The sequence below is a fragment of the Gadus morhua genome, chromosome 2 (assembly GCF_902167405.1).
Source record: "Gadus morhua chromosome 2, gadMor3.0, whole genome shotgun sequence".
Classification (NCBI taxonomy): Eukaryota; Metazoa; Chordata; class Actinopteri; order Gadiformes; family Gadidae; genus Gadus; species Gadus morhua.
In genome coordinates, this window is record NC_044049.1 from 1,711,929 (window position 1) to 1,733,195 (window position 21,267).

The 21,267-nt window shown below is 47.8% G+C and overlaps 2 protein-coding genes across 3 annotated transcripts; one reads left to right on the forward strand and one right to left on the reverse strand.

Annotated features, from left to right (window-relative positions):
• Window positions 1-145: 145 nt before the first annotated feature.
• On the reverse strand, window positions 146-13,702 carry tbc1d17 (TBC1 domain family, member 17). Of its 2 annotated transcripts, none has more exons than XM_030373705.1 (17): window positions 13,603-13,702; window positions 12,927-13,022; window positions 10,726-10,803; window positions 10,477-10,588; window positions 9,094-9,277; window positions 7,812-7,923; window positions 6,986-7,156; window positions 6,448-6,573; window positions 6,259-6,362; window positions 6,062-6,156; window positions 5,762-5,878; window positions 4,972-5,072; window positions 4,294-4,393; window positions 2,889-2,986; window positions 2,448-2,564; window positions 2,199-2,285; window positions 146-1,169 (listed from the first exon to the last, which is right to left on the reverse strand). In XM_030373705.1, exons 1-17 carry the CDS (start codon window positions 13,612-13,614, stop codon window positions 939-941), a joined length of 1,941 nt encoding a protein of 646 aa, XP_030229565.1. In that variant the 5' UTR covers window positions 13,615-13,702; the 3' UTR covers window positions 146-938. The 2 variants fall into 2 exon arrangements, with proteins under 2 accessions (XP_030229565.1, XP_030229557.1); XM_030373697.1 differs by having other exon boundaries at window positions 7,764-7,923.
• Window positions 13,703-14,351: 649 nt separating this feature from the next.
• On the forward strand, window positions 14,352-19,287 carry akt1s1 (AKT1 substrate 1 (proline-rich)). Its single transcript, XM_030374116.1, has 6 exons — window positions 14,352-14,496; window positions 14,935-15,700; window positions 16,167-16,440; window positions 17,415-17,498; window positions 17,763-17,938; window positions 18,388-19,287. The coding sequence occupies exons 2-6, from the start codon at window positions 15,275-15,277 to the stop codon at window positions 18,523-18,525; spliced, it is 1,098 nt and encodes a 365-aa protein (XP_030229976.1). The 5' UTR covers window positions 14,352-14,496; window positions 14,935-15,274; the 3' UTR covers window positions 18,526-19,287.
• The last annotated feature ends 1,980 nt before the right edge of the window (window positions 19,288-21,267 follow it).

Here is a 21,267-nt window from a genome sequence, read left to right on the forward strand (position 1 = left end):
AGAAGAGAGTGAGAGAGAGTGAGGAGTTCACAGCAGAAGAGAGAGGGAAAGAGTGAGGAGTTCACAGCAGAAGAGAGGGAGAGAGAGTGAGGAGTTCACAGCAGAACCAGAGAGAGTAGAAATGAGACGCGTTACAAACAGCGAGTCCCTTTTGATTTTGCCACTCATGTTAGGTTGCGGCCGTTTATTTTGTTCGTCAACTTTGCGATCGTAGTGAAAACATGGCATATCAATGATTAGAGGCCTAAAAACATTCACACTTGCCGTTTAAAATGTAGAAAGCATGCAAAAGTTGCATAGGGGCTGAAATGGCCTTTTACAGTCCTAGCCGACGACCAGGTAATCCTTCATCTTCACCTTGGGGGGGGCGAGCATCAAAGGGAGGGGGGGGGGGGAGAGAGAGAGAGAGAGAGAGAGAGAGAGAGAGAGAGAGAGAGAGAGAGAGAGAGAGAGAGAGAGAGAAAACACTAAACCAGGGTTTCACACGAGGACGGACCACGAAGGGGGAGAAGGTTGTATTTACAAGAGCAGCTCACATGATTTAAAACAAGGGAGAGATTTGACCAAACGTTCCGGCCGAGCGTGAGAGGGGGAAGCCTAAACACGGTTACAGGTCAGAGTCACAGACAGCGAATGCGGAAAAAAACGTAAACGACACACGAGATAAAACAAACGAAAAAAGAAATCCCGCGGCTGACACAGGTGTGAGGTGTACACAACGTGTCACTTCCTGGACGCTCTGACACGCCAATCCCCCGCCACCGCCACCGGCCGGCGGTCTTCAACACACGCCAACGCTCACACCACCCCGTCCGGCTCGGTGGGGTCAGTCTCCGTCGACGTTCTTTATATCTGTTCTCATATATCTCTTTATAGATCAGTACCAATATATATATATATATCTCTGGCCCACACGGTGACGCGACAGGGCTCGGTGTTTAGGGGTAGGTGGGCTCAGGCCGGGCGGGGGCGGGCCGTGGGGGGGCAGGGCGCGGGGGGGCGGTGGACCGGGGCTGGGGGGTTGGGGGTCCGGGCGGGGGCTGGGGCTGGGAGGACAGGGACTGGGTCTGGCGGGTCTGGACCTCGCGGGACTCCGCCTCTGGGCTCTCCTCCTCGGAGCTGGAGGCGGCGTAGAGACCCATCACCTCCTTCACCTTCAGGGGCAGCTCCTGTGGAGAGAAGGGGGGGTGGAGAGAGAGGTTAAAAGAGAGGCAGAGAGAGAGAGAGAAACAGAGACACACAGAGAGAAAGGGGGGGAGAGAGAGGGGGGGAGAGAGAGAGGTTAAAAGAGAGGCAGGCGGGAGAGAGAGAGAGAGAGAGAGAGAGAGAGAGAGAGAGAGAGAGAGAGAGAGAGAGAGAGAGAGAGAGAGAGAGAGAGAGAGAGAGAGAGAGAGAGAGAGAGAGAGAGAGAGAGAGAGAGAGAGGTAGAGAGGGCGAGTGGGGGAGGGAGAGGGAGGGGGGAGGGATATAGAGGGGGGAGGGATATAGAGGGGGGAGGGAGAGACAGAGCAGAGAGAGAGAGTGGGATAATGAGACGAAGGTAAGACTCTACGGGCGGAGCTGACCCAGATCAGTCAGCAGCAGCCACACATCACTCAGCAGTCGCTGATTCGCCTGCTTATCATGTTGATAGCTGCTTATTAAAAAGACGCCGGGTCCTCCTCAAATTCACAGAATAGAAACAGTCGCAGGCAGAGCCTACACAAGCCCCAACACGGAGCTGTCCCACATAGCCGAGGAGGTTATATAAACCGGGGCATGAGAGAGCGTTTCATTGTAGATGCAGACGTCAGTTCTGGAACCGTTTGTACGTTTGTCATCAAGCCTCTTTTGAAAAGAGGCGCTCAGGCTCAACGAGACGAGCGTGAATGAATGAAGGTTGAATAACCAGAAAATGAGGGCGGCATGTGGATTAGGAGGTAGGGTTGGCTGGTCACCGGGAGGTTGCTAGTGCGATCCCCGTCTCCTCCTGGCCGACGGTCGAAGTGTCCCTGAGCGAGACCCCTCATCCTGATTGCTCCTGACGAGCTGGCTGTCGCCCTGCGTTGCTGACTCCGCCGTCGGTGTGTGGATGTGTGCGTGAACGGGTGAATGTTGGGCAGTATTGTGAAGCGCTTTGAGCGGCCGCTGGTTAGAAAAGCGCTGTATAAATGCAGACCATTTAGCAGGTAGAGTGTTTCCCTAGCGCCGCTACCCACCTTGCACATGGCCAGCTGGAGATAGATGGCCTCAGCTCCACAGATCACCGTGTTAAGGTCCAGCTTCATCGTCAGCTCATTGATGTGCTAGGGGAGGAGATACAAAATGGATGCCGTGAGATTGACGTTCAGGAGAGGGAACCACAGAGCAGCAGGCAGACGGACAGACAGACAGACAGACAGACAGACAGACAGGCAGGCAGGCAGGCAGGCAGACAGACAGACAGACAGACAGACAGACACACACACCTTGAGAATGGTATTGAAATCGTGCTGTGAGCCAATCAGCTCTCCTTTCTGGGACTCCAGGATGGAACAGGCCAATAGGAGGTGGAAGTTGTCACAGGGGAGGCGGGTCCACATAACCTGCCAATGGAGAACATTGCATCAGGAGGATATTAGGCTTGATAAAAAGCTAATAAAAAGCCATTTGTATGATTCAGCGAAGACACATTTCATAGCGTCATTTTCCATGTTGCCATGAGCCGCTATGCTCTCTGCTGCCACAGGGGGGAAGCAATCGTCTGCATATCACCTTTTTACTTTTCATGTCTGATGCATAATAATTTCATACGTGCGTGTGTGTGTGCTAGCTAGCGCATGCGTGCGTGTGTGTGCGTGTGTGTGTAAGTGTGCATGCATGTATGTGGTGTTGGCCGTCCGTGCGCGTGTGTACGCGCGTGGCCTCACCTCCCACAGGTGGAGGATGTCCTCGAAGGAGAACTCCCTCTTGAACCAGATGAGGAGCCATCGGAAACAGAAGCACAGGGAGCCACTGTCCTGGGAGTCTGGAGGAGAGGAGACACAACGACACAGCAGCACGCTGTCAGAGGTCTGCTGAGAGAGAGCAGGACCCTGCGTCACTGGAGGGGAGAGGCTGAGAGCTAGACCGTATGGAGAGAGGCTGAGAGCTAGACCGTATGGAGAGAGGCTGAGTGCTAGACCGTATGGAGGGAGGCTGAGTGCTAGACCGTATGGAGGAGAGAGGCTGAGTGCTAGACCGTATGGAGGAGAGAGGCTGAGTGCTAGACCGTATGGAGGAGAGAGGCTGAGAGCTAGACCGTATGGAGGAGAGAGGCTGAGCGCTAGACCGTATGGAGGAGAGAGGCTGAGAGCTAGACCGTATGGAGAGAGGCTGAGAGCTAGACCGTATGGAGGAGAGAGGCTGAGAGCTAGACCGTATGGAGGAGAGAGGCTGAGAGCCAGACCGTATGGAGGAGAGAGGCTGAGAGCCAGACCGTATGGAGGAGAGAGGCTGAGAGCTAGACCGTATGGAGAGAGGCTGAGAGCCAGACCGTATGGAGGAGAGAGGCTGAGAGCTAGACAGTATGGAGGAGAGAGGCTGAGAGCTAGACCGTATGGAGAGAGGCTGAGAGCTAGACCGTATGGAGGAGAGAGGCTGAGAGCTAGACCGTATGGAGGAGAGAGGCTGAGAGCTAGACCGTATGGAGAGAGGCTGAGAGCTAGACCGTATGGAGGAGAGAGGCTGAGAGCTAGACCGTATGGAGGAGAGAGGCTGAGCGCTAGACCGTATGGAGGAGAGAGGCTGAGAGCCAGACCGTATGGAGGAGAGAGGCTGAGAGCTAGACCGTATGGAGAGAGGCTGAGAGCTAGACCGTATGGAGGAGAGAGGCTGAGAGCTAGACCGTATGGAGGAGAGAGGCTGAGCGCTAGACCATTCAGCCTTTAGCCAGACCAGCCTTTCTAATTTCACCCTTATTATTACTTACTTTATTTATTTTTTATTATGAACCAGAGGCTCAATCTCCACGACCATACTTATTTATTTCAGTGATTGCATACGTCTAACAGGACTGAAAATAGATTACCAAAATGATATGAAGGAAAAATGAAATTGAGACTGTTTAAATAAATGTTGAACCACAAATGCATAAATGTATTTCTGGGATAACACGACAATCTACAATTTCAAGTAATTTCGTTTTTTCAAGTCCTCGTAAACTGGTAATGTTCCCGACCCCAGCCCTGACCGCCGTTTGGTTCTAAGCACGACGGTACAACCAAAGCGGAGCCAAGCTGTCCGCCGGCTGCATGCGGCCTACAGCAGGTGTTATGGATGCAGGTGGACCCTCACCCAGGTAGTCACACAGCTCGGGGTCCAGGGCCTTCAGCAGCAGGCTGAGCTGCAGCAGCTGCTGCTTCATGGCCTCCTGCGACTCCTCAAAGTTGTGGTGCTGTGGACGAAGGGGAAGGACGGGGGGGGGGGGGGGGGTAAGGCATCGCAAAAACGGAATGGTGCCTTCTTGCTTTGATACCATGTGGATACTCTCTTTGATACACGTCGTGAATGAGAGAGAGAGGTACGCTTAAAGTTATTCTATTCCCCAGTGGGAGAGCGGCTATGGGTTTGTGACTCATGCTAAGGTACTAATGTACGCACTTAATGTATGTTTATGTCCTGGCACTTAATGTACTCACTTATTATATGTTGTACTTCCTGGCATTTAATGTACTCACTTATTGTATGTTGTACGTCCTTGGATTAGTACTTAGCATTGTGTAGCATCTTATCTTAGCTATCTCTGTTGTGTACGGGGAATGGGTTGACCTAGTGATGGTTAGTGCTTTGCACTTGATTCTATGGACATCCTTACTGTGCAGACAGCGATATATTGTCTCCCTTTCTTCTGATTAATGTACTGACAAACTTCTGACAAATGTACAAAGTTGCTTTTGATAAAAGCGTAAAAAGCGTGCTAAATTCCCTTAATGACAATGTAAATGTAAATGATGTAATGGTAGGTCCACTCACCACGAGCTCCATGAAGCCGGTCAGACACCAGAAGGACTCCACCTCGTTCTGGGTGACGAACAGCAGGGGGGCCAGCAGGTCGCTCATCCCCTGGACGTAGCCTTGGGAGGGAACCACGGAGCGAGGGTAAAGGAACAGAGACAGACTGCGTGGTTTGGGGTTCTACGGTTGGTTTGAGTGGAGGGAACCATGGTCCTTGTACAACGAGACACACCATAAAGCTCACGGCCTGTGAGGGGGATTATGAATAGTAGGGATTCGTGGAATTGTTAGCGGAATGTAAAATCGGCAAAATCGTCGAAATCCTACCTAATGGATCGCACCATTTATAGCGCAACGTGGGTCACGCCTATTGGCGGTCTCACATCAGTGACCTCTGATCTTACAGAACACGACTGACACAGGGGATGAACGGACAACATCAGGAACTCAGCGTGGCCAATCAGACACGTCAAGGACCTTACACATCTTCTGAAGTCTGTGTTTTACCAGAGGTAGTGCTGCTGTCACTTATGCTTTGGTTCCTTCTGTCACTCTTTAAAGAGGAATCATTGACAAAATCGGAACCATTGACAACTTTGGACCGGGACATTCGTCGCCATTGGTCTGACTTGAAAACAAACACACAAATGTCAAGATCTTCCGGAAATCGACTTGATGTGTTAGATTGTGACTTGTTCACAAAATGTGTGTGAGGGCTGAGAAACTACCCAAGCGAGAGGGCTCATTCCTAACAGCCAGACCCGGGGCTGGTTGGGGTTGAGGTGGTGGAACGGCGTGGCGTACGCACCCAGGTCAAAGTTGTACATGCAGTAGGTCATCAGCACGTCGTGGAGCAGGGTGAGCCCAGGGTTGTCGTTCCCGGAGAAGAACGTGTTGTGTCTGTCGGTTCTGTTTACGTCCCGCTCTGCAGGAACAGAACAGAGACACAGCTAAACACTAGAGTTCTGCTCACATTCAAAATAGAGACGTCTAAACACTAGGGCTCTGAACGCATCCCGAATAGAGACAGTTAAACACTGCAGTTCACATTGCTTCTTAAGGTCTCTCACTCTCTAAATTAAAGAGTTTGACGGACAGCCCGGCTTACCAATCAGGTTTCTGTATCCTTTGAGGAGGGAGTTCCTCATCTCTTGCCCTTCACTGACAGACTTCCACTGAACCTTCATCCTGAAGTACTCATCCCTGAGAAAGAGCAAATCAAACAGGTTAGTTAAAGAGGCGTCCATCTTAAGTTAACAGAAGTCACTCGCCGAATCATGTGAGCCGGGAGGAGGTGTCACTGACGTCTTGGTCCTGAGGATGTCTTCCCGCTCCTTGGTGGTGCTGTTCCAGGGGTAGAAGCCCAGCAGGAACTTCCAGGCCTCTTTCCTGAGCGATGGAATGATTCCCTGCAGGAGCAACAGAGCGTCGTTAGGGAACCGAACCGGGAGGAGGGTCGTTCCCATGGTGACGCGACGGAGACGGGAGCCTCACCCCTCGGAACACGATCTCTTTGATCTTCTCCGGGTTCTGGACACGCCCCTCCGGATCCAGAAACTCATCCCACTTGTCCAGCGGGTTTCCTCTGAGTACTTCTGGCCTTGGCCCAAGCTCCGCCCCCTAATTATACAGACAGACAAACACACCAATCATCAATGAGCATCTTAATATACAGACCAACACAGGAATCATCCATAAACATATAAATATACAGACCGACACAGGAATCATCCATGAACATCTTAATATAGAGAAGGACACACGATTCATGCATAAACATCGTAATATACAGACAGACAAACAGTCACACGATTTATGCTTAACGTCTTAATATACAGACAGATAGACACAGGAATCATCCATAAACATCTAAATATACAGACAGACCAACATACACACAAATCATCCATAAACATCTTAACAAACAGACAGACGGACGGACGGACGGACAGACAGACAGACGGACAGACAGACAGCACTGAAGCTCTCCCAGGCGGCCCCTCCAACCCAGAACCGGCCCGGGTTCACTCACACAGGTGATGAGTTCGAATCCTGGCTCCTCCTCCATGGACGTGTGCCCGTTGGCCCCAGCGGCCCCCATGGTGTGGAGGGGGGAGTCCGGCGGACGGAGGGCCCCCCGGAAGAAGTTGGTGACCTTGGAGAAGCCCCCGAAGGTCGTGGCGTACGGGTCCTGCATGAATCTCTGTCAACATACACAAAGGAAGGAAGTTACACAAATACCAGCTGACCCTTTGGGAGGGGCTATATGTCCCTGTCCACCAATCAGGGAGGGGCTACAGGTCCCTGTCCACCAATCAGGGAGGGGCTATATGTCCCTGTCCACCAAACAGGGAGGGGCTACAGGTCCATGTCCACCAATCAGGGAGGGGCTATAGGTCCCTGTCCACTAATCATAGAGGGGCTATAGGTCCCTGTCCACCAATCACAGAGAGGCTATAGGTCCCTGTCCACCAGTCATAGAGGGGCTATAGGTCCCTGTCCACCAATCATAGAGAGGCTATAGCTCCCTGTCCACCAATCATAGAGGGCTATAGGTCCCCTCCCCTACTACCACCCTGACTCTGGACTCCTCCCACCACTGCCACCCTGACTCTGGACTCCTCCCACAAATGCAAACGCTTTCTGTCAGTCCTGCCCATACCGTCTCTGCTATTGTATTTAATGTAGTCCTGGATGTCAGTCCCATGCCTCTGACGCTATCCCTCGTCATGCGGTCGTTACAGTAACGTTCACTGGAGCCAAACACAGCATGCCACAACATCAACACGTGCAGCACGTCCCTGTCCGACCTGCGTTCCCCTTAAACTGGCCTCAAACGGACGGAGGAGCTGCTGTACCGAGACGAGGTCCGAGCTGCCGTCGTCCATCAGGTTGAGCTCATCGAAGGACTGGGACAGCGCCCCTGAGTCGTGGGGGTAGGCCAGGAAGAGCCGCCCGTCCATGGGGGATCTGGACGGAGGGACACACAGAGAGAGGCGGTGGGGCTCAGCAGAGATTCACAGTGATGCAAGAGGGAAGAAAAGCCCACAGGATCTGTGTGATTCAATGGCGACACCTACTGGACATATGTGGTACTGACAGAAAACATATTCATTGTATACTTATGGTTACCTTTATTTACCTTGTGTGAATTGTTTTGTTGGAAATAGTGGGAAAAGCTTGCACAAGCTTTAATTTTGGTAGTATACCAAATGCTACATTAAAACAAAACCCAGCGAATGTTGAACCTGTGTAATGATAATCGGCCTATCTTTGTTTATTCTGCACATGATGGGCGATGCTATGGTGATAGGTTGGATATACTGTATAATATCCTTATTTATATTAGTAGGAAAAATACATTCTATTCATTTATTTGTAAAAAAAAAAGGACGGATAAACGACTCTAGACGCTAAACTGCTACACAATTTGGATCAATTAACAATCAATCGCCATATAATTACTAAGCTATGATCTATAGTTCTAAATATTCAATAACTAAATACAATTAATAAATCTACCAAGGAACCTCATCTATTTATACCTGCCTACTCGTGTAGTACTGGCCAGTACAGGCCACCGTAGCTTCTCCTAAGTCATGGGAAAGGTAAGGGAATGGTGTAAAAGCTTAGCACTTGGTTCTATGAACATCCTTAATGTACCGACAGCGATATATTGTCGTTTCTCTTTCTTCTTACAAATGTACTCATTGTTAGTCGCTTCGGATAAAAGGGTCTACTAAATGCCCTCAATGTAAATGTTAAGGAAAGGGGAAGGGTTATTTACTCTGTTTTCATTGCAGTAACACAACCTCGCCACTAGATGCCACTAAATCCCACACACTGCACCTCTAAGATCCCCAGACAGAAAACATGACTGATGATGATTCTACCCAATCCAATCCAATCCACTTTATTTATATAGCACAATTTAAACCAACACAAGGTTCCCAAAGTGCTGTGCAACAAGATAAGATATAAAAAGAATAAAATATATAAAGATAATAAAAATAAAAATACACTGCCCACATAACACATCTACATGACCTCAACGCATCTACATAACATCAACACGCTACATGGAGTGAAAAGACAGAGAAAAGAGCTGAGTTTTAAGATGGGACTTAAAATTCTACTCACGGGGCCAGGACGATGTAGCGCTGCAGGGCCCGCAGAAGGCCCCGGGTCCCCCCTCGGTGGAAGTGAAGCGGCGGCAGCGGGTGGCCCCCTCGGCTCGTCATCACCAGGTAGTTACGGCCCAGGGAGAAGCGGGCCCTCCTCAGGGAGTAGAGCTCCGACAGCGGCAGGGAGAAGGACCACTCGCCTGGCCGGAGCAGAAAGGTGTTAACACTAGGGCTGGGTACAAATATTGATTTATCAATGCACCGCAATTCATTTGTTCTCGACTTTTTTTGAAATCGATTATTTCCATAAAAAATAAGAAAAAAGGAGCAAACTCAGTCATTGTAATCTAGAAGCGAGTTACCTAAATGTATATGACCTTTTACATTTGTCCATGTTATGATTATTAATTTTATGCTGCAAGTTTAGCTCAGTACTATACAATGGTGTATTCCCTTTTTGCTAGTTAAAGCACAATGAAATGGTTAATTCATTTTGGAATTGTTGATTCTAAACAATATTTAAGTATTTTTGTCATCTGCACGAATTATTGAAATCGATATCGAAACAATTGGATCAATATCAAATCGAAATGAATCGAAATCGAATCAAATCGAATCAAGACCTAAATAATCGAATTGAGGTACCTGGCAATACCCATCCCTAGTTAACACAATTAAAGCCCAGATTTAATCACATTTTTATTATCGTTCACATTTATGAGTGTTTCTATCCAAAGCGACAATGAACAATAAAAGCTCCAACAATTGAGGTATTTGCGATCACATGATCCACACTGTTTCCAAATGAGTGTAATCAGAATCAATATGATGTAATATTGTCAAAAATTACAACATTTTGTCCCAACACTTAAACTTATTAACAAATACAACATGAATTGAGGGTTTCTACCAATACTGCTAAACTACAAGGTTCAGACTAATCAATGGGCCTCTTGAGTTAATCACAAACCTATCAGATAAGGCTTCAGGGGTCAAGATAGGTTCACATGCAGTCGTGATGACAATAGCTTGGGCCAAACTAAGCTCCTGTGTAAACAAATGATAATGACTTTACTTGATAGAATCAGAATTAAGATCCCTGCTTGTTGTGTGATTAATAATAATCACTCAATTCAAAAGAGAATACATACAGACACTAGGGCTGAACCATAATAATAATGAACATAATCCTCCATTTTTTTTTAACAATGTATAATATTTAGGGTGTTATGTAGCGTTATACACTCGTTATACAACGCCTTATATTGGCGGATTAAATGGGAAAATCAATTAGCCACGTTGCCTTTTGTTGTGGCAACACGATAGATCGTGCTGCCCTAACAGACAAAAACGGTTGTTTCCGAGAGACCGGCCCAGACTTCCCCCACTTAGTCCTTACCTGTGTTCCTGACCGGGACTGGCTCCCTGGCCCTCTTCACGTTGCTGATCACGGCCCAGTCCGGCTCGTAGCCCGGGTCGAAGTTGGTGTCCTCCTCCCCTCCCTCTCCGTCCTGACGGGGGGAGCTTGGTTAGTGGACAGGGCAGAGGGAGGCACACTTGGGAGAGCATTTTTCGTCTGTTAGGCTATCTATCAAACACAGGTGCTTCTGTGCATCTTCCTGGCTACCAAACACAGGGACACACTGACCTTCTTGGTGTAGAAAACCGCCGGTGTGCTGCGCCCCGCATCCTCGAGCGGGCTCCACTCCAGCGAGGGCTCGCCCCCCTGAAAACAAAAACATCCAATGAAAACTGATTTTCTTGGTTGGTAGTCACCGCAAAAGGTCTTTGGTGTTCCTCGAATCTGACGCGTACATATTTATTTGTGGCGTTGTTCCGATACCAATACCAGTATCGGAAATTCCTCCGATACTGCCTAAAGTGCAGGACGGTAAGTGAACCGACTTTACATTACTGTCATCGTAAGATAACCCTTTAATTAGAACAAGAGCTATTAGTTATGGAAGCATATATGTCGCAAAATTCAAATGGCAATGCAATTTGGAATTACATTATGCATTTGACAATTCATTATGCAATTTTATAATGTAATTTGTAAATACGTTATTCAAAGTGTATTTTAACATGCAAAGTGACAATGCAATCCTCAATTAAATTTGCAAAAGTTATAACAATACAAATAGAATAACATTTTGTCAAATTATTTGAGTTCCTTTATACAAATTGAAAAGCTATAGCGTCCCCGTGATTGCAATCCACTTCGCCACGCTCCGTGTGTTGCGATATTCAAATTACATTTCAATCCGCAAAACGAACGCTTTGCAAAAGATTTGGCAAAACGGAATCCAAAGAGGAATCCAAAGAGGAATCCAAAGAGGAATCCAAAGAGGAATACAAATAGGAATCCAAAGAGGAATACAAATAGGAATCCAAAAAGTCAATATGCAAAGTGGCAAACGTAGCAGCCAATCAGCGTCTGGGCGGCAACTACGTCACTTGCTCGTAATTTCCTTGTTCCCTTCTAGTTTGTAGCCTATGGTCCATGGTCACCAATGGAGATTATTGATATGCTCCGAAGTTTGGCCGATGATGTGGAGAACAATCGTGTTGAAGACACAGATGCAGTAGATAGAGTGCGTGTTCTGGGAGATAGGATAGACGACTTATCCTCACTGGTACGTTTTGACGCCAGTGTGGTATACACAAAGATTTCCCAAGTGCTACAGGGCAGGCACTGGGTGCAAAACATAGGGTCGGGAGACCCACCGTCTCCACCCACTCCTCACCTACAAAGCTCTCCACAACCTAGCCCCCAGTTACCTCTGCGACCTCCTCCAAGAATACACTCCCTCCCGCTCCCTCCGCTCAACCTCTGCTGGACTACTATGTATCCCCACATCACGACTCATTACGAATGGGTGCCCGGTCATTCAGCTGTTCAGCACCCAGGCTCTGGAACTCCCTCCCCCCACACATAAAACAGTCATACACCATTACAACCTTCAAGTCACAACTCACCTGTTCAAACTCGCACACAACGTCTAACTGATCACTGTCTTCATTGTTTGTTTGTTTTGTCTTGTTTTTGTTTTATTTATTTATTATTATTATTTTTCCACAATGTGTTGTTTTAAACTATTTATGATAACTTTATGCTCTGTAAGGTGACCTTGGGTGTCTTGAAAGGCGCCCTTTAAATTAAATGTATTATTATTATTATTATTATTATTACCGTGGAGATACCCTTGGAGACAATAGAAAGTGACGTCCAGACGCTGATTGGCTGATACGTTTGCCACTTTGCATATTGACTTTTTGGATTCCTATTTGTATTCCTCTTTGGATTCCTATTTGGATTCCTCTTTGGATTCCGTTTTGGATTCCTATTTGTATTCCTCTTTGGATTCCGTTTTGGATTCCGTTTTGGATTCCGTTTTGCGGATTGAAATGTCATTTGAATATTGCAACACACGGAGCGTGGCGAAGTGGATTGCAATCACGGGGAGGCTATAGCTTTGCAATTTGAATAAAGGAACTCAAAAGAATTTGACCAAATGTTATTGTATTTTTATTGTTATAACTTTTGCAAATGTAATTGAGGATTGCATTGTCACTTTGCATATTAAAATACACTTTGAATAACGTATTTACAAATTACATTATGAAATTGCATAATGCATTGTCAATTGCATAACGTAATTACTTATTGAATTGCAAATTGCAAATTGCATTGCCATTTGAATTTTGCTACATATATGCTTCCATAATTAGTGGTTACAATGCTAGATGCTGTATTAGTATATACTCGGTATCGGCCGATACTCAAGTTCAGGAATCGGTATCGTAAAGTAAAATTGGTATCGAAACATCTCTATATTTGTCTCTTACCCGCTCAACAATACGGATGAAACCAGGTAGGGAGGTGTCCTGATTGTTTTTCTTGACGTTGGTGTGGAGGTAAACCCCTTCCTTCTCAAATATCAGCTGTGGGGGAGGGGGGGGGGGGAAAGAAACCACCCATCAGTACAAAGGTAACGCAGTAGCATGTAACAGTAGCAGTAGGACCAGCGGGTTCCGGTTGGTCAGCATTCCAGCGGCAGGGAGGTACATTGGGGCTCCTAAAAAAAAGTGATTAGTGACTAATGTGCCACTACTGTAAATGGGTCAGTGACGTCACGGCGGTCACATGAACGTCAGACACTGGGAAGTAAACCATTGTGTCAGGCGATTAAAATAATTAATAAATAAATGTCATCCACTACGCTTTTAGACCAAGAAGCGAATACACGATGAACGCATGTTATTTCTTAACAGTCGGTAGCTTCGTGTCTTGGTTTGTCTGGTTTAGAAGGGAAGACGACGCAGCATTGCGCTGTCAATACGCAGTCCCCTGGTCAACTTGGTTAGCATTCGGCTAGTTCTGTCCGCCTAGTTTCCTATCACCACGTTGAACGGTCATGGAAAAATAGAACATGACCAGCAGGGACCAATACTTTGTTGGGAGATGGGCCCATGTGTAACAATCGACACTATTCAGACCTATTTCAGCCGTATTGTGTCTTACCTTAGGCTCCATTCCTGAAGCTCCGCTCCTCCGCTCCACAACACAATGACGTCATGGCCCGCTCCCCCCCCCGGATAGAGCCCCGCCCCCTTGGTGGAGCCCCTCCCCCCTGGTGAAGCCCCGCCCACCGACCAACCGGAAAAAACACACACGTTACATAATAATTTTGATCAAGTATGAAGTATATTACCAATAAGTATTGAAGTCCTAAATATTTGGCGAGCTGTTTCAAACGGATTAAAACTAATTCATTTCTTCTTAATTCAATTCTCGGTAGTTCGGTGGAGTGGTTCACTGCTTATGTTTTTTTATTTGTTTTTAACTATTATGAAGCTCTGCCGCCAAAACGCACATAGAACATAGAATAAAACATAATTTATGCGATACATAATTATAGTGTTGGCCTTGGAACAAGACGCATCTGGGAGCTCATGTTTTATACGCTCTTGCATATTAATGTGCCAAATTTGTCTGGCAAGGTTAGGCTAGTATAACGTAATAATACATATATTATTAAAAGGCAGAGTTTTAATTTTAAATCAGTTAAATAATACTTAAATAATAAATGTTGTTGTGAGATTGTACAGTTATTGCAGAAGACAGTGAGCTGATCACGTGGCCTCCGTGCGTCCGTGCGCAGCGTTGCCAGATTGGGCCAGATCTCCCGCCCAATCTGGCAACACTAGCCGTAGCGCGCTGAAGGCAGTGTTGCCAGATTTGGAGGGAAATCTGGCCCAATCTGGCAACAATTCCCGTGCGTCCGAGCTGCGCGTCTGTAAACAGCCGAGTCCAGGGGAGAGAAATCAGGAGACAACACCACACAAAGAAGCTCGAAAACAAGCCGAGTTTATGAATGATACAGATCTGACTTCACGCAGGGACGACACTGAATGCGTAAGTTGACGTCTCCCCGTGCGAATTAGATTCATATTTTAGTTGTGGAGGCTTTGTCAAAGCCTAAAAATGGAGGTGAAGAAGTGTGGTTATGAGGAGGGTGCAGGACGCTGCTGAGGCGACCCTGCCTGCAACGTTGAGCAAACAAGAACAACAACGTCGTTTGGGAGCATGTCAAGAAATAACCATAGCGTGCATTGAAAATGCAGGTTCTTTCCGCACTTTAACCTGCAAGGATTGCATTGAAAACAAAGCGTATTAGGGATACCACAGCATACATGGTATCTGAACCACCCATTTGCTAGGGACGGCGAGAATAACAGGGTTGACAGAGGGAGGACATACGTTTTGATTGCTATAGATCTCCATTTAGATTGAATGCTAATTCAATTGATTTGTCATTCTTCTGCAATGATTTGTGCTTGTCATTATCTACAGGTATCACCAAGTCACCAGCAAGGACCATCTCTCCCCGACTCTGCAGTCAGACACAGCCTATACACACCACGTCCGACAGAATTTCAGTGCCTCTCTAGCAACTTTTCCAGCGCAAAATAGGCCGCAAAAAACAGCACTTTTTCCATTGCCACCCAGATGTATTGACGTCATCCACAAGGCAGAGCGAAGTCGTATCATACTCAGGATTATTCCATATCAACACGACAACCTAACCTCCACCCAGACTTCAAAAAGGCCTTCCCCGTCCTCCGGCCCGCTCGAGTCTAACCAAAGTTAACCAAAACGCTGCATTCCCCCACCGCTGTCCCCCCTCACCACCATGGCCTCCATCACCCAGTCCTCTGACATCGACATCCCCGACAACCACAAGGAGAGCTGGCAGGCCCTGCTCTCCGCCGCCGAGGCCTACTGCCAGAAGACCGGCTGCGACCTGTCCATCCTGACGGCCTGCAAGCGGTTCCTCCCGTCGGCGGCGGTGGAGGCGGACCGGACCCGGAGCGGCGCCGGCGCCGGAACCCTCTCCAGGAAGTGCGACTTCTCCTACAACGTGTGGGGCCAGGGGGCGTTGGCCGTGGCGGCGCGGCGCTACATGGAGGACATCGCCGTGCTGCACTCCACCACCATGCTGACCGCCCAGCGCCACACGCGCCCGTCCGGCCTCGGCGGGGTGGGGGGAGCTCCGCCCAGGCCGGGGGCGGGGCCGGTGCTCTCCGCAGAGAGGATCCCGGACGCCGGGTCCAGGGCGGTGAGTGACCGGCGGGAAACCCGGGATGGGGGTTTGGTTCCCGTCCAGGAAGGGCCGAAGCGATTCGGGTTGTTGTTGTTTTTAGGACGACGTTACCTTTACGTTCATGGCGTTTAGCAGGCATTACATTGAGTACATCTGTCAGAAGAAAGAGAAACCACATTATATCGCTGTCGGTGCAGTAAGGATGGTCATAGAACCAAGTGCCAAGCACTAACCATCTCTAGGTTAACCCATTCCCCGTATACAGCAAAGATAGCTAGGACAAGATGCTACCCAATGCTACGTACTATTTTTAAGTGGAAGGACGTACAACATACAATAAGTGTGTACATTAAGTGCTAGGACGTACAACATACAGTAGGCGTGTAAGAAGGGTGGGAAGTGGCTATGCAGGGTCTAGGTGAATTCTGGCCAGGTGAGTAACACACGGTTTTGTTGTGTTTGCCTCTCTTGTTAACTCCAGATCCTGACGGGCGACAGTGGGACGGGCGCGGTCAGCCCCAGCACCAAGCTGTACTCCCAGAGCTACCCCTCCATCTACAGTTCCGGGCTGGCCGGGGCCGTGGGCCAGGCCGCCGGGCTCAACGCCAACGGCGAGCTGGAGAGGAGTGCGCTGGAGGAGGTGGAGCGGGCCCGACTGGGCTCGGGGATCGGGGACTTGGAGGAGTGCGAGGAGGAGGAGGAGGAAGACGAGGAGGACCTGGAGGAGAGGAGGCGCAATCTGAACGAGAGTGCCGGTGAGGGGCCTTTACTGACGTACCTCAGTGTTGCGCGTTGTTCTCTACATGGCAGGACACTGAGGACACACAGGAACCAGGGATAGTGGTTGAACCGGACATCTAACATCGGAGGAAACCAGTTGGCATGACAAGACTAGTCGATGAACAAATATCGTCTTGTCAGGGATGAGGAACCAGAAAAGAATGTTATTAGTAATATGAATAAGTAATGCGAAGGGTTTGGTGCAGTCTGTAGACAGTGTAGTGTGTAGATTCAGGGATAACTGGTGCATGAATGTAATGGTTGAGTTCGGCTTCGGTAAATAAAAAACGTATCCATGATCTGTTAATGTATAAGTGATGTTAAATACATGATCTGTTAATGTATAAGTGATGTTAAATACATGATCTGTTGATGTACAAGTATGTATAAATAAGGGGCAGTAAATGTAGGGGTGTTGTTGCTGGACCAGTTTAATGTTAATAATGGGAAATTGACCCCAAGATATTGTAGGACAATATTGTTATTGTAAGGTCTTGGTATTGAAGCTAGCGTAGGCAAACTTAGGAAAACCTAGATTAGTACCATTTCTTGACATATCTGTCAAGAAATCGCAGGCCTGTAATAAGCCTGTCCAATCCTGTCAGATCATGGATGGCCTACCTGTCAGTCTACCTACCTATCCGGTGACCTGTGGGGACTCGGCTGTGCTCATGGCACATGACCGGCGTCTTCCACAAGGCATAGTCATGTGTTTTTGGAGAGTAGCTTTGGAGGGAGGTCTGAGGGGAGGCGTGGGAATCTGTTGGTTGGAGACTTTCAAAATCAAGGTTATCCTCGCTGGTTTCTCCAAATTGTCTATTTGATACAAGCTGAGTAATGACTACTAGCCTTCTGCCTTATATTAGGGTCTCTTATTTTGAAGTATTATCACTATAACGTGTCGTGTCATTGGCTGGCACTAAAGGCTGTGATCCCCCTTGTGTTCCAGGAGTGTTCTCTATGGACGAGGACTCGCTGTCCCGCGACTGCGAGCCCTTCTTTGAGTCCGACGGCGAGGAAGAGAGCACCGACGGTATGGGAGCACTATCTTGATCTATAGATATTCAACAGCCATTTAAGCCCCCCCCCCCCCCCCCCCCACACACACACACATAGACTAACATTACCGCTAACGTAGCGTGGAAGCTAATCAGGGATGGCTCATGCTGTAAAATAAAGCCATGATATTATTCATGTGTGTTTGTCGAGTCATTTCATGACGGGCGCCTGGGTTCACCGGGGTCAGTCGAGGTGGAGGAATGTGCTTAATCTGCTTGTTTGGCCGCCGTTTGCCCAGGGTCCATGAGCGAGGAGGCCCCGCCCCCGCCGCGCGGCATGGCGATGGGCCAGGCGTCGTACTCGTCGCGCCAGGCTAACGCCCTGGCCATGGCGCGCTCCCTGCCCGTGTCGGTGCCCGTCTGGGGTTACCGTGGCAACAGGGGTGCTCAAGGAGACGGCAACAGCGGAGAGCGGGTGCGTGTGTGGGTGTGTGTGTGGGTGGGTGGGTGGGTGTGGGGATGGAGGTGTGTGTGCGTTCTCCAAAGGATCATGACTTATACGGTCTGATCTGGTATGCTGATGTGCAGTGTTGATCGCACACCTTCTGGTTCTCTGGCTGATCTTTATTGGCTTGTTCCATACTCTCCCTGTTTTCCTGTCTATTTCATTAACTCTCTCTTTGTCTCTCTGTCTCTGTCTCACTGCCTCTCCCTCTCGCTCAACTTCTGTCTGAATCTCTTGGTCTGTCTCTCTCTCTCGGTCTCTTTCTCTCTCTTTGGGTTTCTCGGTCTCTCTCTGTCTCTCTCTCTTTGCGTCTCTCTCGCCCCCTCTCTCTCCTGCCCTCTCTCTCGCCCTCTCTCTCACCTGCTCTCTCTCTCTCTGTCTCCCTCTCTCCCCTTCTGTGGGTGTCTCTCGTCCGCCAGGCGGGCTGTCCTGACCTGGAGCACATCGCCGCCAGTATGAAGGCCCTGCTGGCCCCGGGCGCCAACGACGGTACGGAGATGTTCGGGGCGCTGCCTCGACCACGCCTCAACACAGGAGACTTCTCCCTGAAACACTGATCGGGAGTGGGGGGAGAGAGAAAGCATGGCCGAGGGGAAGGGCAACGAGAGGAGAGTGGGAGGGGGAGTGAGGCTGAAAAAAGACGGGGTTGAAGGTGGTGTTTGTTGGGGGAGGGAGGGGTGAGGGAGGGGAGACGTGGTCATCATTAACCAGCAGACCTGAAGTATATGACTTTTCCAAGTACCTCTGTTTATTTTTTCACTAACTAAAAAAAAAAAGAGAGAAAAAAAAAAAACTGCTATAAGGAACGACTAACTGCAGCCAAAGCTGTCCCAAACACTAACGTCATCGTCCCACACCTTCGTTGTCACTACCTTGCCACCAAATACATGACACAACTGGCATCAGTCCTCGACCTGCCTGATCCTAGATCACTTTTATATGATCTGGTATCTTCGGCTGACGGCGGCCATTTTGGTCCCCACCATGGTAGGGGGTTGAGATTGGGGTTGCAGATCACTACGAGTGGTGTGGGGTGAGGCTTGTGACCTTCACATTACGTGAGCACCGCGGAGGACTTCTGTGCCTCGGAAACCTGACGATTACTTTGTGAATTTCTTGAATGACTGACTGATGGAATGATTGTATATGAGCATGAGACGATGTATTACTGGACTTGGTTGTTCAGAATATATTGCTGGGAGAGAGAGAGCGAGAGAGAGAAATGGGTTGCTTGTAACAGGAATGTGTCTGTGATGTCTCAAATAAAGATTACATGTCCGGTTATGTTTAATGTTTTAAATAAAGGAGCAAAAAATGTTTTTTCATGTCGTGTATTTTTTTTACCTTCCAACTATATTGCCTACTCATTTTCCATCAAGCGGTGGGGGTCTTCACTAGATAAAAACAGCTTCAGACTGCAGCAGGATTCCATATTTACGGTGCTATATTGCCATCTTACTGCAGATGGCGCCAACGTATTGTCGAATTACAACGACTCAAATAATTGACATATGCCCAATTCACAACTACCAGTTGCATTACAAATAATGGCTTGTAACATTTATCTAAAATAAATAATAAAAGTAAAGCGAAATTATGTTGTTAATGATGATTCTCATGGAAAATTACTTATTTCAGCGGGCAAAAACATTTTAAATTGGCCCTCATATTTTTACTTTTCAGCAAATGCACTCTCATTTTCCCCCGATCACCTCGTTGCTACGCTACGCAACATTGGCGGGGGAGTTGGGGGGGGGGGATTATCAGAACAGAACGGTAGGAAGATTAAAAGGCCATGCTTAAAGAGAATGAATCGGGGCACCAACAACCAAAGAGTGGGGTTAACCGTTAGGGTTAGGGTAAGTTGGCTGAGGTTGAAAAATGTACGAAAATTATCTTTATTTTGGTAAAAGTCCGTCGGGCCTCGGCATCTGTTGCTAGCAGTACTGACAGTGCTGCTTCAGCTAGCAGCACCAGAGACCCCATGCTGACTCGGCATTTCTAGATCCTCTTCATTTTCCCAAGATAAAATCAAATGGAGGCCTTAGTTGTAAAACCTCACTCCCCACTGAATCAATACACAATAAGACACACAATAAAACGTCACAGTCTGTTACCTCCGAGGAAGATGACAGTTAAATGGATCAAGATGAAGAAATTGATCTGGTTATAAAGACGCCGCAGGTTTTCCTCCTGCAGCGTTTTTACTTGTTCACTCATGTACCCATGTTTATACCACACAATACGGTTGGCCTACACATCTTTGTTGACCCTCCTGCACACAAGTGGAATGTGATTAGTCTCTCCACGTTGAAGTTCATCCAGCGTCTCTTAGGAGCAGACAATTTGGAGGCCTTCATGCTGATGGCGTGTGAAGAAGGGATCCTAATGAAGCAGGACTCCGACCATGTGGTTTACAGGTTGCAGAGAAAAGTATATGGTAACTACATGAAGGTAAGGCATGTATTATTATATACTGTACTGTGGCTGGCAGTGCTTTTTTCTAGTTTGGTGGAGCTATTGTGTTATTATTTGCTGGGGCCTAAAACATTTTTTTGTTTGGTTCCTGTTTCCGACCGACCCTGTCAATTTATGTGCGACCCAAATTATTTTATGAGCTTTAATTTTTTTTTGATGTAAACTATAATTACGTTTTGGTACAGCACCTCTTCATTCTGTACAAGGATGAGCGAATTTTCTCGTTTTTAAATGAAAACAACCTACCTATCATTCGCTGCCGCTGGAAAAAATAAAATAAAAAAATAAAATAAATTCCCTACCTACCCATGACCTCAACTGACGACCAACAGGAACCAACCTTTTTTTTTTTTTAGGCCTGAGGCTTAATAAGTCTGGCCTATGTCTTTTTGCCGAATGTGCTTTAATGTACTTGTTGCGTTTATCAACTGTGGGCCTATTAAATTGTGCGCATTGTTGTCGGCATTCATCAGCGATTGTAGTGTGTGTCGGTTACGTGTGTGCTCTGCGTCCCAAAGTTTTGCATTTTAATCAGTCCATGGTTTTATCTAAAGCATTTCATGTTAACAATTGGGGTTGGTGTTGAGTTTTGAAATAGAGCTTTTAGGTCGCAAATGCCAGGGCCATTTTATTTATCCCAGTCCAATCCACTGTCAGCCCTTTCGTGTTTCGAATGATTTTTCTTTCCTAACGATTTGTAGTTTAAAGGGGTGATATTATGCCACCAGGTGTGAGTGTGATTGTCACTCAAACACAGCTTGTAATGGCTAATCACACTCACACCTGGTGGCATAATATCGGCGCTTTGAAATCACTAGTCA

Excerpts from the sequence above, each read along its gene's own strand:
- tbc1d17 (XM_030373697.1), bottom strand. Across the intron at positions 7,924-9,093 it reads CGCTACATCGTCCTGGCCCC|ATCCCCCATGGACGGGCGGC; the intron begins GTGAGTAGAATT and ends CCCTCCGTCCAG. Across the intron at positions 4,394-4,971 it reads CCGGCTTCATGGAGCTCGTG|CACCACAACTTTGAGGAGTC; the intron begins GTGAGTGGACCT and ends CTTCGTCCACAG.
- akt1s1 (XM_030374116.1), top strand. The coding sequence starts at position 15,275 with ATGGCCTCCATCACCCAGTCCTCTGACATCGACATCCCCGACAACCAC. Across the intron at positions 16,441-17,414 it reads CAATCTGAACGAGAGTGCCG|GAGTGTTCTCTATGGACGAG; the intron begins GTGAGGGGCCTT and ends CTTGTGTTCCAG. Across the intron at positions 17,499-17,762 it reads CGAGGAAGAGAGCACCGACG|GGTCCATGAGCGAGGAGGCC; the intron begins GTATGGGAGCAC and ends CCGTTTGCCCAG.